This window comes from Triturus cristatus, chromosome 5_2, assembly GCF_964204655.1.
Source record: "Triturus cristatus chromosome 5_2, aTriCri1.1, whole genome shotgun sequence".
Classification (NCBI taxonomy): domain Eukaryota; kingdom Metazoa; phylum Chordata; class Amphibia; order Caudata; family Salamandridae; genus Triturus; species Triturus cristatus.
Genome location: NC_140588.1, coordinates 713,063,184 through 713,078,933, shown reverse-complemented (window position 1 = coordinate 713,078,933; position 15,750 = coordinate 713,063,184). Strand labels below are relative to the sequence as shown.

Below are 15,750 nucleotides of genomic sequence, written 5' to 3'. Positions count from 1 at the left end.
ACACAAAGGAACCGGACACTAAGCCTGCCCTTGCCTTTGTCACCATAAACAGTTTGGAGTCAGGGCCTGGAGAAGGGGACGAACAGACCAGAGTCACTTTTGGGGGTATGTCAGGTAATTCTCCCACGAAAAGGTTTGCACCAGGTATAAATGCAGTATCTTCAGAGCCTCTCATCAGAACACTCCTGGACCTGTGGAAGATTCAGAAGAAGGACTGCCCTGCTGTCTGAGGAATGGGGACTGCCCTACTGACCGAAGATGGAAGACTGGATCCATTTACTTTAAACCCAGGCTACATGAGTGACTCCAAGGGTCAGTTGGCTGAACTCCTGTTTGAGCTAGACAGACACAACACGCTTTAATAGGCCTCCCTGCAACTTCCCAGCTGACCAGCACCAACTGGACTTGCCTGACCCCGGCTGCAGACCTCTGCTGGAGTGAGTCCTGATCCAGAAGAGCTAAAGATGTGGCCAGAGGTTCTGGACCCTTTGCTACCATCAGTGTGAACTCCTCAAAGAAAAGGTGAAGGTACAGATGTTTAGGGCTCCTCACAACTGCAAAATGACCTCTTTGTTCCAAGAATCGACCTCCTGTGGTGACCAGCAATGCAAACCTCCAGTTGGACCTGCTCTTTGCGCCGTCAGTGACACCCCACGTCGACCTCCACTGCAAATCTTCAGTGATGACATCAATTTGCACTACAACGACCGCCCACAATGATCGGCCTGCCCGTCATGCCAACAGTCTCTTTCTTGCCCTCCCAACACGAATGACACTTTTCGCACAGGTCTTGAGAAGGTAACTCTTCTACAAGATAAACCTGATCCCTGTATCTGACCTGCACTCCACTGTGGTAGGCCTTCACGTGTGACTTTCCCCCGTTCCATCTTGAACAGATAACTGCGAGCGGAGCTGTGTGCTTCTTGGTAATATTTTCACATAAAACTTTAAAAACTCATATATCCAGTTCTACAGATTGGATATTTGTAATTTCGGTGTCATTTTAAAAGCTGCTCTATTTTTCTAAATCGATATGGATATTTTGTGTGTTGTGTTTGTTTGTTGCATAAATACTAAGATAAGCGTGACTGCCTTTGGGCCAAGCTACCAGAGGGTTAAGCACAGGTTTATGTAATGACTTTTGTGGTTCACCCTGACAATAATTATGTTTATTATTTTAATGGGATGGGGCTCCCACCTCACTCAACTAATAACACAGTTTCTTAGACATCGGCTTCAGGGTGCTGTGGGTAACAGTCAAAGAGCACATGAAGCTTAGAACAAATCACCAAGGTACTGCATCTAGTTAGCTCGCTAACCAACTAGGTTGCGTAGTACCATTTTCACCAAATTCAAGGGAACAGTGAAGAAACAGATCAAATAAATAAAGTTGATGCAGAGAGAGGTGTGCCTAAAAGGCTGAGTCATCACTGCCTCACCTCAACATATATGAGTAAATCTCTTGAGCATCCCCCTGTTGTCACTCGGGTGTCATATGAGAGGCTGAGCAGCTGTCTAAGCAGCTGTCTGTAAGCATCTGATGTCATTAAGGTCAATTCTTTAGCACCCTAACGCTGTTCCACTTTTTGGGTCGAGAATCAGTGTTGCAGGGATCCTTAGCTGGCTGCTTAGTTTCCACAGAGGTTAAGGTTAGCAGTGGCAGCGGGCATGCAAGTAGAGCATCTGCATGTCCGTAACCTTACTTTTATCGAGGAAGTAGTGGGCAGTATACCAGCTTCACACTCTAAAATGCACCATCAACATAGAGGTCCACCCAGGTCCTCAATTCAAATTATGTTAAATATATGTCAGGGCAGCTCCAGCTAATATTGTTAAAACAGAACAGACAAGCAGATGCCCAAATGACATCTATTTTACTTCACTGGTACTAATGTTAATGAAAGGTGACAGCCACAATAACTGCATATACCTTAATGATTTAAAACATTACATTTGTTCAACAATCAGTAAAGACAACCCTCCTAATTATTCCAAGACTCTGAACATCAAATTACTCAAGAGGGGCAGTAAACAAATCCTCAGATTTACGCAAGTCATCTGAAAAACTTGCAAAAGTTGCCACAAACCATCGTAAAGTGCAAGAGGCTACATGGAGGTATACCCTTAGCACTAAAGGTGGGGTGACCAGAGAGATCATTCCTTCTAGGAACCAACCAAGGAGATGCCTGAAGTGCATCAATATCCAGTTTGGTATGTTCCTAGGACTTAGCGGCTGCTCAAATTGGTGCCAAAAATAAAGAATGACAGAGGTCTCATTGGGGATAAACGAAAAGGTAATGTGTAAAACACAAAATAACTTTTCTAGAGGTTAAAATAAAAGCTATTGTTAATTAACATATTCTCATGTTGTTCATTTGGGCATTAAATTCCTAAGAAAGAAGACAAAACTGGCAACTTTAAAATTAGGACTAGCGATCAAGAGTAATCTGTGATAGATGGAAACCTTTGGGGCTGGGTTTATGAGAGTTATGTATTTATAACAAAAAAATAAAGGATTGGGTCACTTGAATTTCATTGAGGTAGATGTATACTGCACTGCTTCTTGACATCTACTTTACTGTATGTGCGGGGCCATGACATACTCTATACAAATGGAGAAAAAAAACATTCAGGAGCTTGTTCTGTTATAGTATTTCAATTTTATCTATAAAGTGCCCATAACAACAGTAAAAGGTAAAAAGATGCTACAGGTGTCTACTGGTTGAAAAGTCATATTTTTATCCTACACTTGAAGAGAATTAAGCTTTGTTCGTCTTGGAGGGGAAAGGGCTAATTGTAACAATGCCTGCCATCCATGACAGATCAGACCCAGTTGCCAAACATGATGGTGCGGCCTCGATCAATGCCAATGAACTAGAGATTGGTTGACCTAAGGACCAGAAGAAAGAAGATCTATAGTGAGAAGAATGCCGATTTGGTATGAGTAAATATCTGCAATATTGTCATAACTTTGAAGATGACTCTGGTACAAATTGTCAGCTAGTAAATTGATCTAAGCACAGGAGTAATGATCTCTCTACTTGTGATCCCAGTAATTCTCTGGATGGGCTACCAGATTTTGAACAAGTTAACAATAATGCAGATATTTGGCAGGAGCTGCCAAGGGGACCTGGTTAGCAGAGTCTAGTCATGACAGGATCAGCTGTGAAATCTTTTATCACACTGGTATGTGAATTTGCTTCAATGGTCAGAAAAACCTTCTTTAACCCCTTGCATGCCCTTGACGGAACCACTCCGTCATGAGCCACGGGCGCCGTGTGCTCATGACGGAGTGGTTCCGTCATGCTGCGGCCGTTGGCGGCCGCTCCTCCCACGCGGCGCTAATTCCCCGCCTGTGCGGGCGATTAGCGCAGTGGGTGGAGTCATGACGGAACCACGCCGTCATGAGCACAGCTCGCCCGTGACTCATGACGGCGTGTTTCCGTCATGAGCACAGCGGCGCCGTCAACCCCCGAAACCCCCCCAGTGCTGCGGCGAAATTCGCGCCGCAGCGAAGGGGTTAAGATTTGGAGATGGACAAACAAATTCAGGGCTACCCTGGATGCTTCAGCATTTAAAGACAGGTCGCTATCAAACCCCGACAGATTGCTATAGGATGAAGCTGGAGATGGACCATTAATTTCTGGCCACCAGAAGGTAATCCTATTTGCTAGGGTAAGTAGGATCTCAATTCCTGCAAATGTACTCAGTCAAAGGAAATTTAAGGAGTTTGTGGTCTGCCCTAGTTAAGATACACCCAGAGTGAGAGCTAAGCCAAAAATAAGCTCAGTATCATCTGCATAAGAATAAAAGTGGAAGTGGATTATTTTCTGAAGCAGTAATACTAAGGGGCAAAGATAAAGATGAAAAAGGAAAGAGGGCAGTTTTGACTACTTGCTTGTCCTGAAATAATCCTTGTGTGATTAAAGATAAAATATTTTGAGAACTTGGTCACCCATGGTTTTGTTAGTCAGTCAACAAGAAATTATACGTGTTTGCCATCTACAAAGGTTTTAAGCCTGAACTTTCAAAATATTTGCATCTTGAGAGGAATCTTAAATCATTCAGAATTCTCAAAAAATTACTATAGTCCAGAAAAAGCCAACTTCACGAACAGCATCCTGACTGGTAACAAGCTGAAGTGAGATGTCATTATAAAAAAGGAGATCTTTAATGTAAATTATATATTTGCATTTGGAATGCAGCCCGGTGGCTTGCATTAGTGGCTGATATTCCAAGAAGAACATAAGTTAATTCAAATGATTTTTTAATTCTGCATAAATGGTTTAGACTTTATTGAACCTGACACAAATGCAGAAGTTGACCTAGTCTCTGTTGGAAAAGATGCTAGAAAAGTGGTAGCAAATAAAGCTGTTGGAACGGAAATGCTCCATCCTTGTTCCACTACCTTTAGTGCTCAACTCTGTGCATAGTATTCTGCCTTTCTCTTGGCCCTGGTTTCACGCTAATCTAAGGCCCCCCTGTCTGGAAGTTGTGTATAAGAGTGGGGCATAAACCACCCACTTTGTTTCAGTTTCAAATTCCCTATGACCAAGGGAGAGAATGCTCTGCAGAGTACTCAAACAACTGCTATGCAGCCAGGGTGGATATCTGCCTGACAGCCAGTCTCCCAGACGTGAGAGGACATTACCTGAAGTTGTCATAACACAGGGAAAGAGCAGGCGAAGCTTGCTTACTTGAGGAAAAATAACATGGGAGAAAGGCAGAATTAGAAAGATAAGATTATGGGGACTGGTTTATGAGAGGCTAGTGTTGAGAGACAGGAGTTGGATCTTCCAAGTCATACAGGGTAGGACAACCAATCAGATTGGGAGTAGGACCACATCCCTGGTAATTTAAGTAGCCAGGTGTCAGTAGTACCTTGCCTCACAACTGCTAGTTGTACAGTTTCTGCTTGCTTAGTTCGATCACTGTTCTGCCGTTTACCTTTGTTTTGCTCTATTTTCTCAGTGTTTCCTCTTTATTGTAACTTTGAATGTCCCTGAAGACTAGCACTCATTTGGTTTACAGCTGTTACTTGATATTTGATGCAACCACCCCTTTTCATAGTCTTCTTGTGCTCTTGAGCTCAGGGAAGGTTCTTGGGCTTCCTGGGTTTTTTAGTGGCATTTCCCTTATGGAGCATCAGGTAAGATAAAAGAGTTGGTAGATTGTTTCATACTTCTATTCTGTCACCACTGCTATTACTTACCACCTGCCTTTGTTATAATAGTCAGACCAGCGGTACCCGTGGTCTGAGTGATTTCTTTAAAGACCTCTAAGGGAGACAGTGCAAGCCTGAGTCATGAAACATCTAAACCTCATGGGAAATGTGACATCTACTCCAGTGTGTTTTCTCTCTTTATTATCAACTCGTATGTTAAAGGTTCCAATTCCTCCTCTTACAATTCTTACTTGGTGGAGATTGGTGGACTGGCATTGGAGTTCCCTCCTCCTACTTGTCCCCAAATGGGGTTGTGACACTAGTCTGGATTTCTACTGTTGGGGATGTGTATCAACCCCAAAGTGCCTAGAAGTTTGCCAGTGTAGTAAGAGAGGGAAGGAGTCTGTCTTGCCCTGCAACAGAAGAGACTATTCAGAAAGAGTGAAGTCCAGCAAGTCCCTGGTGGCTTTGGAACATCGAGGAAGAAACCGACTGCCTGAGAGCAAACCAGAAGCCTGCTTTTTGCCTGTGGACCCCTTCCCCCCAGAGACCCATTCTGGTTCCTGGCTGGAACAGCTATTCCCCAATTGTGTGACTACCAGAGTCCCAGACAGATTTCGAGTGCATGACTAATGAAAGTCCAGTCGGGGATGCACCTGCCAAGTTGCTGAAGGTCTGAGGAGGGTTGCAACTGCCAAATTGCTGAAGGCTCAAGCAGTGCTGCAACTGCAGAATTGCTGAAGGCCAACAGATGAATAACTGAATGCCCAGTCAGGGCTGTATCTGCAGAACAGTCATCCCAGATGTCGGCTACAAGTGCCGATTGCCAAAGTCCCCCTCTTCGCACAACCCTAGCCTACGTTCTGATTAAGATCAAACCACATCAGGGCTGCCAATCATTGAGCTACATACTGCATCTGTTGTGGCTGGGACTGCGACCATCCAGGCTCTCAACCAACCTCATGTTACCCAGCGCAGCAACCATGAGAAGACAACTGGGTGGAGGTGGTGCTCGCCCCATTCTAGCCTGGCCTCACAGAAAGCAACAGAGACCTACTAATTCTCCACAGCTATCCACAAGTGCGCTGGAAAACCCCTCAGTACAACTCATCAGAGTGCAAGGGGACAGGTAAAGGACTTGTTAGACTTGTTTACCTGTGTAGCGGTAAGAAGACTGAACCCATCATGTAAAATGCTGATGATTGAGACTGCAAATGACGATTCTCCAATTTTCCTGCAGAGAGAATCTTGATTTCATTAAACACATACGGAGGCTAACATTATGCAAATACTTTTATTTGCTGCCCAGCATGCTGTCCTTTAAAGAATGTTAATACATCACAATAAATAGATGACAGGACTGTGTACACTCTAATCTTCCTCTTAGGCTGCGATGACACAGGAATAAAATGATAAATTCCACTTTTTCTTAGATGTTGTTATCTGAGAAAGAATCAAAAGAAAAACTGTATAGTGAAAAAGGAAAGAACTTCTTCAAAAATATAAAGATTTGCAAGAACAATGTATCAAATAACAACATAGATAAATATACTTAAATAAACAAATACTCCCAAACCCAAAACCTCTCAGGGAAAGGCGGGTGGGATAATGTTAGCCTCAGTATGTCTTTAATGAAATCAAGATTCTCTCTGCATGAAAATTGGAGAATCGTCATTTCATTACAAGACCGGAGGCTACCATTATGCATGTTTAAAGCCATGTAGAGCTACACTGATAACATGCTCAATTGGTCTAAAATAGAATTTTGAGAAGGTGCCTGCATTAGACCAATCTGCGGCTATAAGTATTTCAGGCAGGGATCCACCTGCCCAAAATACTTTTCTAGCCATTGCTCCTCTCGAGGAGTGAGCACCGAATCTAGACAGATCAACACCAGCCTCAGACATAATGAGTCTGACCCATCTGGCTAGGGTGGCTGAAGAAACAGGTCTAAAAGGACTAACATAAGAAAGGATAAGTTGATCAGTACCAGGAGGTCTTACCCTGCAATTTTTTTGTCATAGCATTTCATACAGTTCACAACACATAACTTCTCACAATCATGAAAAAAAAGATAGAAAATAGATTCAGACATAGTCCTAGTCCTTTTCCAAATATCAAAGTGAACACCATTGGAGGAGTAGAATCTACTAGAAATTTCTAGAGCTTTAATATCTGAAACCCTACAAAAGGAGATCAGGCACAAAAAAGTTGTTAATTTCATAGAGATCTTTTTAAGTGAAAATAAATCATTAACTGGCCAGGAAATGAAGAGATTGAATATTAAGTTAACGTCCCAAAGAGATTCGTAACGAGCCTTGGGAGGTCTCTTCAATCTGATACCTTTCATAAACCTTTTAATTAAGGGGTTGCTACCAATAGCAAGATTATTAAACAAGGCATGACCTGAAGAGATTGCTGACCTGTAGCAGTTGATGGTTCTATAAGAGAGACCTAATTCGCAAAGCTGAGCAAGATAGTTAGCTATTTGTTCTAAAGAGCTATGTACGGGATCCAAACTCCTTTCCAAGCACCAACAAGACCATTTTCTCCAAGCACCCGTGTATCTTTTCCTGGTTCCAGGTACCCATGAGTCTTCCAGAAGGCTTTTAGCTTCTCCTGAAAGGTCAGAAAATCTGTCTGAACCCCTGAAATCCTCCAGACAAGAAGGTTCATCTGGCCCTCTAGAACCAGAGGATGTTCTTCTCCGTCCTGACCTAGCAGAAGTCCTAGAGAGGAAGGGATCAGGCGCGGAAAATCTACCGTTAGTTCCATAACTCCTGGGAACCAAACCTGAGATTTACAGAAGGGACTTACTAGAATGATGGAGTAATGCTCCAGTCTCACTTTCCAAAGCAGTCTCTGAATCATTGAGAATGGGGGAAAGGCATAACCTCTGATCCCCTCCCAAGATTGGAGAAAGGCATCTACCCCTGATGCAAGCGGGTCCGGTCTCCAACTGAAATATCTCTGAACCTGATGAGTCAATCTGCTTGCGAAAAGGTCTATCTGAATTGGACCCTATAACTCTTGTATTAGAACAAAAAAGGTTGGATCCAATTTCCAGTCGCTGTAATCGTGAAGGAAGCGGGAATTCCAATCTTCTCTTAAATTCTGAATCCCCGGAATGAATTCCCCTCTGAGGGTAATCTTTTGATCCCAACAAAAGTACCAAATCCGTTTTGCAATATCCAAGAGATTCTTTGATCTCGCGCCACCTAGGCGATTTATATATGAAACTGCTGAAAAATTGTCTAGGCGGAATAGGATATTGGAATTCTTTACAAGATCTTTGAAGCTCATAAGAGCGTTCAGAGCTGCCAACATTTCCAGAGAATTTATGTGGAGGGATTGTTCCTCTAAGGACCATCTCCCACCGGTCTCTAAATTGTTTAGGCGAGCACCCCACCCTCGGTTGCTCGCATCCGATTCTACAGTAAAATCTGGGATGTTCCCAAAAATAGCTTTCCCATTACATGCCTGAAGGTTCTTCAACCACCAGAAAAGATCCTCTTGAGCATCTTTCGATAGGGGAATTGAGTCCTCGTACTAGAGACCTTTTCTCAACCCATGAGCTTTCAATCTCTGAAGGCCTCTGTAGTGGAGAGGACCGGGAGAAATAGCCTGGATAGAAGAAGAAAGCAGACCTAAAACCCTGGCCAGGTCTTTCAGGCAAATTAGATCCTTTGATAAAATAAGAGAGACAAGTTTCTTTATCTTTGTAACTTTTTTGTTAGGGAGGATTAGGTTGGTAAGGATTGTATTTACTTGAAAGCCAAGAAATTCCAGTTCTTGAGTGGGGACCATGAGAGATTTCTCTGTATTTATGATAAACCCTAGATCCTGTAAGAGGTCTACGGTCATTTGGAGATGATTCAAAATCTCTACTTTGTCTTGGGACATAATGAAGATATCGTCTAGGTAAATAATCAGACGAACCCTGCTTTCCCTGAGATAACTGACCACTGGTCTGAGGACCTTGGTGAAACACCAGGGAACTGAGGACAGGCCTAAGGGGAGACATTGGAACTGATAGAGAGTCCCTTTCCAAGTAAAGCAAAGGTATTTTTGAGAGTCTACGTGCATAGCAATAGTAAAATAAGCGTCCTTTAGGTCCAATTTTACTAGCCAATCCTCTGCTTGTAAAATCACCCTTAAGAGATGGATGCCCTCCTATCTTGAAATGTCTGTAGGTTAGGAAGTTGTTTAGATATTTCAGGTTTATTACGGGTCTCCAACCTTTCTCTTTCTTTTTGACCAGAAAGATATTGCTTAAAAACCCTTCTGTGATATTGGGGGGATCTTCAGGATGGTGCCTTTGTCTAGCATTTGGCAAATCTCTAACTCTATCATTTTGGTATTCTCCGAGTCTAGTGATAATTCTCTTGGAATTCTTTTTTGGGGTGGTTGTTGCCAGAAATCTATCTTAAACCCAACAATAGTTTCTAAGACCCAGGGATCTTGAGTAACCCTCACCCAATTGAGAGCAAAGTGTTTTAGTCTTCCAGCCACTTTTAAGGGGAGAGAAGGCATTGAACTTACCTTGCAAGGTTTGGTTAGAAGCTCTGGATCTGCCACGAGATCTTGCACCCCTTGTTCTCTGGGGGTAAAAGTTTGAATTATAGTGGAAGCCTCTTGAACAAAAAGAACCTCTGTCATCTTGGGATAGAATTGGGACTGATAGAAGCCACGGCCGACAGACTGTCCCCTTCTGTCAGACCTTCCAAAAAGTGGTCGTCCTCCGAAGACTCTGTGCATGCTAGACTGAGCTCTGCTAAAAGCGTTAAAGGTTGAAACGTAATTTCCCAATGATTTAACAAAATTGTCTCCAAAGAGGCGGCCCTTGGTATCACTCAAATCTTCCAGCAGATAAGTCTGTAAGTTTAGGCTTCATTTTTAGAAGAACCGCTTTTTTACGTTCAACAATGAGGTTGCCATTCGCGTTGCCTACGAAGCAGATTGCTCTTTGTGACCAGCCTCTAAGTAGTTTGATGTTCACTGGAGTATTGTTGGTCCTAGCCTCTTCCGTCATGTCCAGGATCTTGGACAGAGGTCCAAGGACGTCCAGCGATTTGTCCTGACATTGTTTCAGGCATTTTTTGATCCCTTTCCTTGGGTCCCTTCCAGATTTAAATAGGAAGGTAATCAACTCTGGATCCAGATTGGGGGTGTTGCAAACTTTATCCTCCAAAGAGGGGAGTAATATTTACCAAAAATAACTTCCTGTTGATTGGGGGAAGTAACTTCCCTGAGCGTACCGTTTTCTCTTACGCTCGGATTAATTCAAGGATCAGAGGGGCGAGCCTTTATGAAAAGAGGTAAAACGCGCTTCGTTGATGAAATTAATATCAGCGCGTAGGAGGGAGTGACTCGATCGGATAGCGATTGTTAGATCTGGGGGTCTCTAGTTGGCAGAGGTAAGTACCTGAGACCAAATAGGGACCCTTGCTTCTAGTCAGGGTACAGGGACACACACTGTGGACAACCCCTGCTCACCGTCTAGGTAGCTTGGCACGAGCAGACAAGCTTATCCCCAAGGCAATGTGCTAGGCATTTGCACTCAATCCCCACAATGACCCCCCCAGTACACCACAAAGGTAGACCACACAGGTATGTATATAAAAATATATCTTTATCTAGTGTAGCAGGAGAGAAAGACGATCACTTACAGGATAATTGCACATGAGCTTAATGATTGCACTAGGTTACTAGGAAGTTTCTTCTACTTTAAAAACAGTCTCAAGTCTCTACTCGCTATCACAGGGGTATCACAGCAGGGCTGTGTGACCCAGTCAGCTCTTCTCACCGTTGCGCTTTACACTGCAGCCTCACCGTGGGCAGAATCTTCCAAAACAGCCCCGGCCGATCACGTCCGCTCTTCCGCCCGCTCTCGACAATCCAACGAGCGGCGGGGAGGCAGTGCGGCACTTCTCTTCCTTGGTTCACAGGCCGGGGGCACGCAGAATACACTCGCTGCTCCCTCGACAAAGACGGGTCACGCAGATGACTCGGGCACCACTCTGCTGGCTTCACGGGATGTCCCGTTGACGCTGGCCAATCCCAGCGCGGCTTCAGCGAGGGGCTCGATCCTCTCAACCAATGAGAGGACAGCGGGCTCGATCTTCGCCTCGGAAGCGCCGGCAAGGTACGGCAAGATTGCGGGGCGATGTGCGGCCCTCTGGCAGCGAAAAACCTTAACGGCAACAGGGGTTGGAGGGTGCTGGCCACGGCTAGGCCGCCCTCAGGGTCCCCGTTGTTGGTCTAAGGCAGAATTCACGAGGGGAGGCCACACAGTCCTCCGACCCTCGCAAAAGCCGTGTGTCGATGAGCACACCGATCGGGATTCTTAGCAGCTACTGACAAATTCACGCTCCAGGCAGGTACAGCACGGTCTTGATAGCTTAGTTCAGTTTCTTGGGAACCTTTTAACCCTGGGTTCCAGGACAGGAGGCCAGCTCTTCTCAGGCCCTTGGAGATTCAGTCAAAGACACAGCACACAGCAAAGTCTTGGTAGATACAAGTAGGCAGGGGCACAGCACACAGCAAGCCCTTCTTCTCTCCTTCAGTTGAACAGCAGAACAGGTCAGCCCTTGGAGCACACAGCAAGGCAATCTTCCTTCAGTTCTTCCGCGGTCCTTCTTCTGGCAGAGGTTCCTCTTGATGGTAGAATCTAAAAATCTGTTGTCAGGGGTCCTGTACTTATACCCCTAAAAGTCTTTGAAGTCTTTGTGCAAGTGGGTCCTGAGCCCGGACTGATCCAGTTCTGGGTGTTGCTGGAGCACTTTGATTTCCTGGTTTCTTCTTTCCTTTCAGAGTGAGGGGCAGAGTCGTCAGCCGCCCAGCAGGAGGTGGAGCCAGCAGCGTGGCAGGCAGGCACAGCCCTATTCACTCCCAGGTGATATCTCCTCCCTCCACTCTACTTGCAAATGCAGTCATTCAGCAAAGGGCTGACTCATCCAACCTTCTGGGGGCTCCCCAGCCCCTGTCACTCTCAAACCAGACAGTCAATCCACAAGCATGCCCAGGCACACAGAAGGGTCAGACAAGAGAACAGCTGCTCTCTAAAAAGTACTGTTCTCCAACTCAGGATTTAAAAACAACCTCTCCTAAAAGATGTGTTATTAAATGCTGAACTCAGGGATATCAAACACTCATGTCTTATCTTGTTCCTATGAGAAGATAGGCTGATGGTCATTGGCACCAGCCTCCCCCATGTTAGCCTATGGAGCAAGATAACCTTGCAGCAGTGAACACACAAAATGGCCGCTGTTCACTACCAGAGCATGGTATCTGCACTAGTACATGCTCTACCTTTTACGTACACTGCACCCTGCCCAGGGGGGTACCTTGGGCCTTCCATAGGGATGACTGATGTGCACATAAAGGGAAGGGTTAGACCCAGCCAGTGTGGACACTGGTCAGGAGGACATGGCAGTCCAGGGACTGCAGGCAGGCCTGCGGTGGCAGGCCTGAGACACCATTTCAGGGCTACTCATGTGGGTGGCGCAATCAGCGCTGCAGGCCCACTAGTAGCATCTGTCATCACCAGCCCTGGCACACACAGTGCACTTTACTAGGGACTTCATGGTGATACAAATATGCCAATCAGGTATATCCAATCAATATGACATTTTACACAGGGAGCACTTACACTCTGGCACTGATTAGCAGTGGCAGAGTGTCCAAAGCATCTAAACCAGCAAAAACAAAATTCAGCACAGCATCAAAAATCCGGGTAGCAGAGGCAAAAGGTAGGGGAAAAACCACGCCAAGGATGTCAGGTCTAACAGCGATCGAGAGGGCAAACATGAATAAACCATTCCCCGCCATAAATTGGACAGGGGCGATGGTACCTGGAAGAAAGGTTAATTGGGTAATTAACAATGCGAAATACATAAAGAAATCAAGTAAAACATTACTGAAAAAACAATATCTATAGAATTAAGTACCAAATAATGATAATAGTATTGTCGAAGTATATAATTAAGTAAAGTAACTGTCACAATAAAAGGGAGTATGACTGCAAATCAGCCGATTTCCAGCTATCCTTGATTGGACTAGAGTAAGGTGACTCATTACCCTGGGGGAGCCCTGTGAGAGGACGGTAAGAGACTACGGCTCTGTTATATTATGTTATGTTGCATTAATGAAGTGCTTGTTTACTGAAGTTTCATGGCGCTAATTAACAGAGGGAGCATAGGACAGAAATTTCTAGGCATTGAGATTACTTGGAAAACAGGTAGGTCTCGAGATGTTGTTTAAAGTGAAATAAAGATGGCTCAATATGTAGGAACACTTCTGGAGAGTTACAAAGACCAGCAGCAGCAACTGAAAAAGAGCAATCACCAAAACTAACTGTTTTCGTTCTGGGAATGTGCAAAAGAAGCAGATCATTGTATCTTAGATTGCGGGAGGTCAAATGTCTAGTACATTTTGATACCATACAATCAGGAAACTGGAGATCGAGGATTCGATGTATAATAGTCATGGCCTTAAAAGCAATCAGTTTGCATAGAGGGAGCAAATGAAATTGCCTTAGGGCTGGACAAAGGTTATGGAATTTGGGTATATTGCAGAGTAGACGTGCAGCATTATAACTAACTAAAGAGTGTTTATTACCATGACAGGAGCAGACAATAAAACAGAATTGCCTCAATCAATACAAGACTGGATTATAACATTGACCGTTGTTATATGATGGCAACAATCCAGGAAAGGTAGAATTTTGCATTTGTTTTTTAAATAATAGAAACAGGCATTAGCTACTTTCTTCACGTGTGGGTCATACAACATTTTGGTATCTAGCATACTTCCTAGATTGCGTATAGAAGATGAAATGTCCAGTGGGGGCCCCATAATGGATGGGACGGATTATATGATAATGCTTCTTCTGGTACAACCAGTAGTTCTGCCTGAGAAGGATTTATTGTAGTTTTGTGTAGGGTGGGTGTAGCGTCCATGGGACATGGTGACTAGAGACATTAAGGATCAGGATATGATTTTGGAGTGTGTAGTAATGTATACAACAATGTGCTTAAAGTACTTTCTTTCTTAGAAAGATAATCCCTGGAATCAACATCCTCTGTATTGAGTCTGTTGGTTGATAGTTGAGCTCAAGCACCTCTTCACTTACTCCCTGGGAAGCCAGTGACTGCTCGTCCGAACTACCCCGAGAGACAAGATCAGCATGGGTTGTAGTGGCCATTTGCTGAGCTATAATAGGATGGGTCCCGGGACATCAGTGGCAAACAACATCAAGTCACGCTGGTGAGGCACAGAGGCCCGTGCCTGAACTGTGGCCCTCCAACCAGCTCTGACAAAAGATCTAACACTAACTTGACAAATGATTGCACTACCTCCCAAGACTGGATGTAGAAACAATTTGCAATCACAATTTAATTGGCAAAACATGTCTCAGAGCTGATCAGAACCTCAACGCTTGGGAGGCATAATGACTCAGCAAGTTGAATGCTCTCCAGTGACACTGTGAGCGATCTCCAAGTCATGATTTTAAATACTATCATGTCCAACCTATCCTTCCACAGTTGATACATTTAAACTGAACAAAGAAACATTGTTAATTATAGCGTTTGTAAATAGCAAGCGTGCTATGATGTGCTATATAAAAAAACAACTTATTATTCATTGACCTTGGAAGGAAAAGAGTAGTACATGTGAGGCTCTGTTGATCAAAGGGTCTGAGGGGATGGCCAAACCTGCAACTTTAAGTAAAAAAATGTAATACATTGTAAGTGAAAGAATGGGTGTAGGAGATCTCCAAACTTAACACAGCAAAGAAATTAGCTTATCCAGCTGTAAAAAAAAGTGGAGACCACCAGGAAGATCTAGAAAATGGGATCACGATTTATAAGCCAAAGGATCGTATGCTCCTCTATGTATCTTATCATAGAAATATGTGCTAGCGAAGTGCATGTGGCATTTCTTTTTTACTTGTGACTCCTGCGTTCAGGTTGCTCATTAATACTTCCTGTCATATTCGAAAAATAAAGAAGTCATATAAAAAATTTTCAAACACATTTAAATGTAAAGCGTAGCAACCGTGCTTTCCCTCCTTTTGCTAAACAACTGATATTGCACAAACTACTTCAGCCAAAAATTATTAACTGAAAAAATGACATCTTATTTTTTATGGTTTCTGATTACGTGGTGGAAAAAATTGGGATAAAATCGGCCAGGAAGAAAAATTGACATTTACGCATTTACATCACAGTTTTATGTGCCAAAGAGACATCACCAGGGCTTAAAGTGCCTGTTTGATTTTCTTCACAGCCTATAATTCCAACCAGTCCGACCAGTGGCTCGACGACGCCGACTGGCACCATAGGCATGTCCTCTAAGATGGACAGTTCTGCTCTCCATGACGTTTTCATCCTGTCGCCTGTTTCCGGAATGTATGGCCCCAGGTAAACCATAAAAGTAACACAATTAGCCTGTATTTAATGCAATTATTTTCAGCAACAGAGCGTTCTTGGACTCTAGCTCAAATTTAGTGCAAGACAAGGAAGCCTTATACTTGTTTTCTTTGTGCAGTGCAGTGCTGGGCTTTCTACATTGAAAGGTAAGGT

At 44.0% G+C, this 15,750-nt stretch overlaps 1 protein-coding gene across 1 annotated transcript in view; it reads left to right on the top strand.

Moving 5' to 3' along the window:
- LOC146829166 (connector enhancer of kinase suppressor of ras 2-like) overlaps window positions 1–15,750 on the top strand; it is a 1,989,112-nt gene that overhangs the window by 958,250 nt on the left and 1,015,112 nt on the right. The window contains exon 10 of the mRNA XM_085606439.1: window positions 15,455–15,588. Coding sequence (XP_085462565.1) covers window positions 15,455–15,588 — 134 coding nt within the window. The remainder of the gene's footprint in view (window positions 1–15,454; window positions 15,589–15,750) is intronic.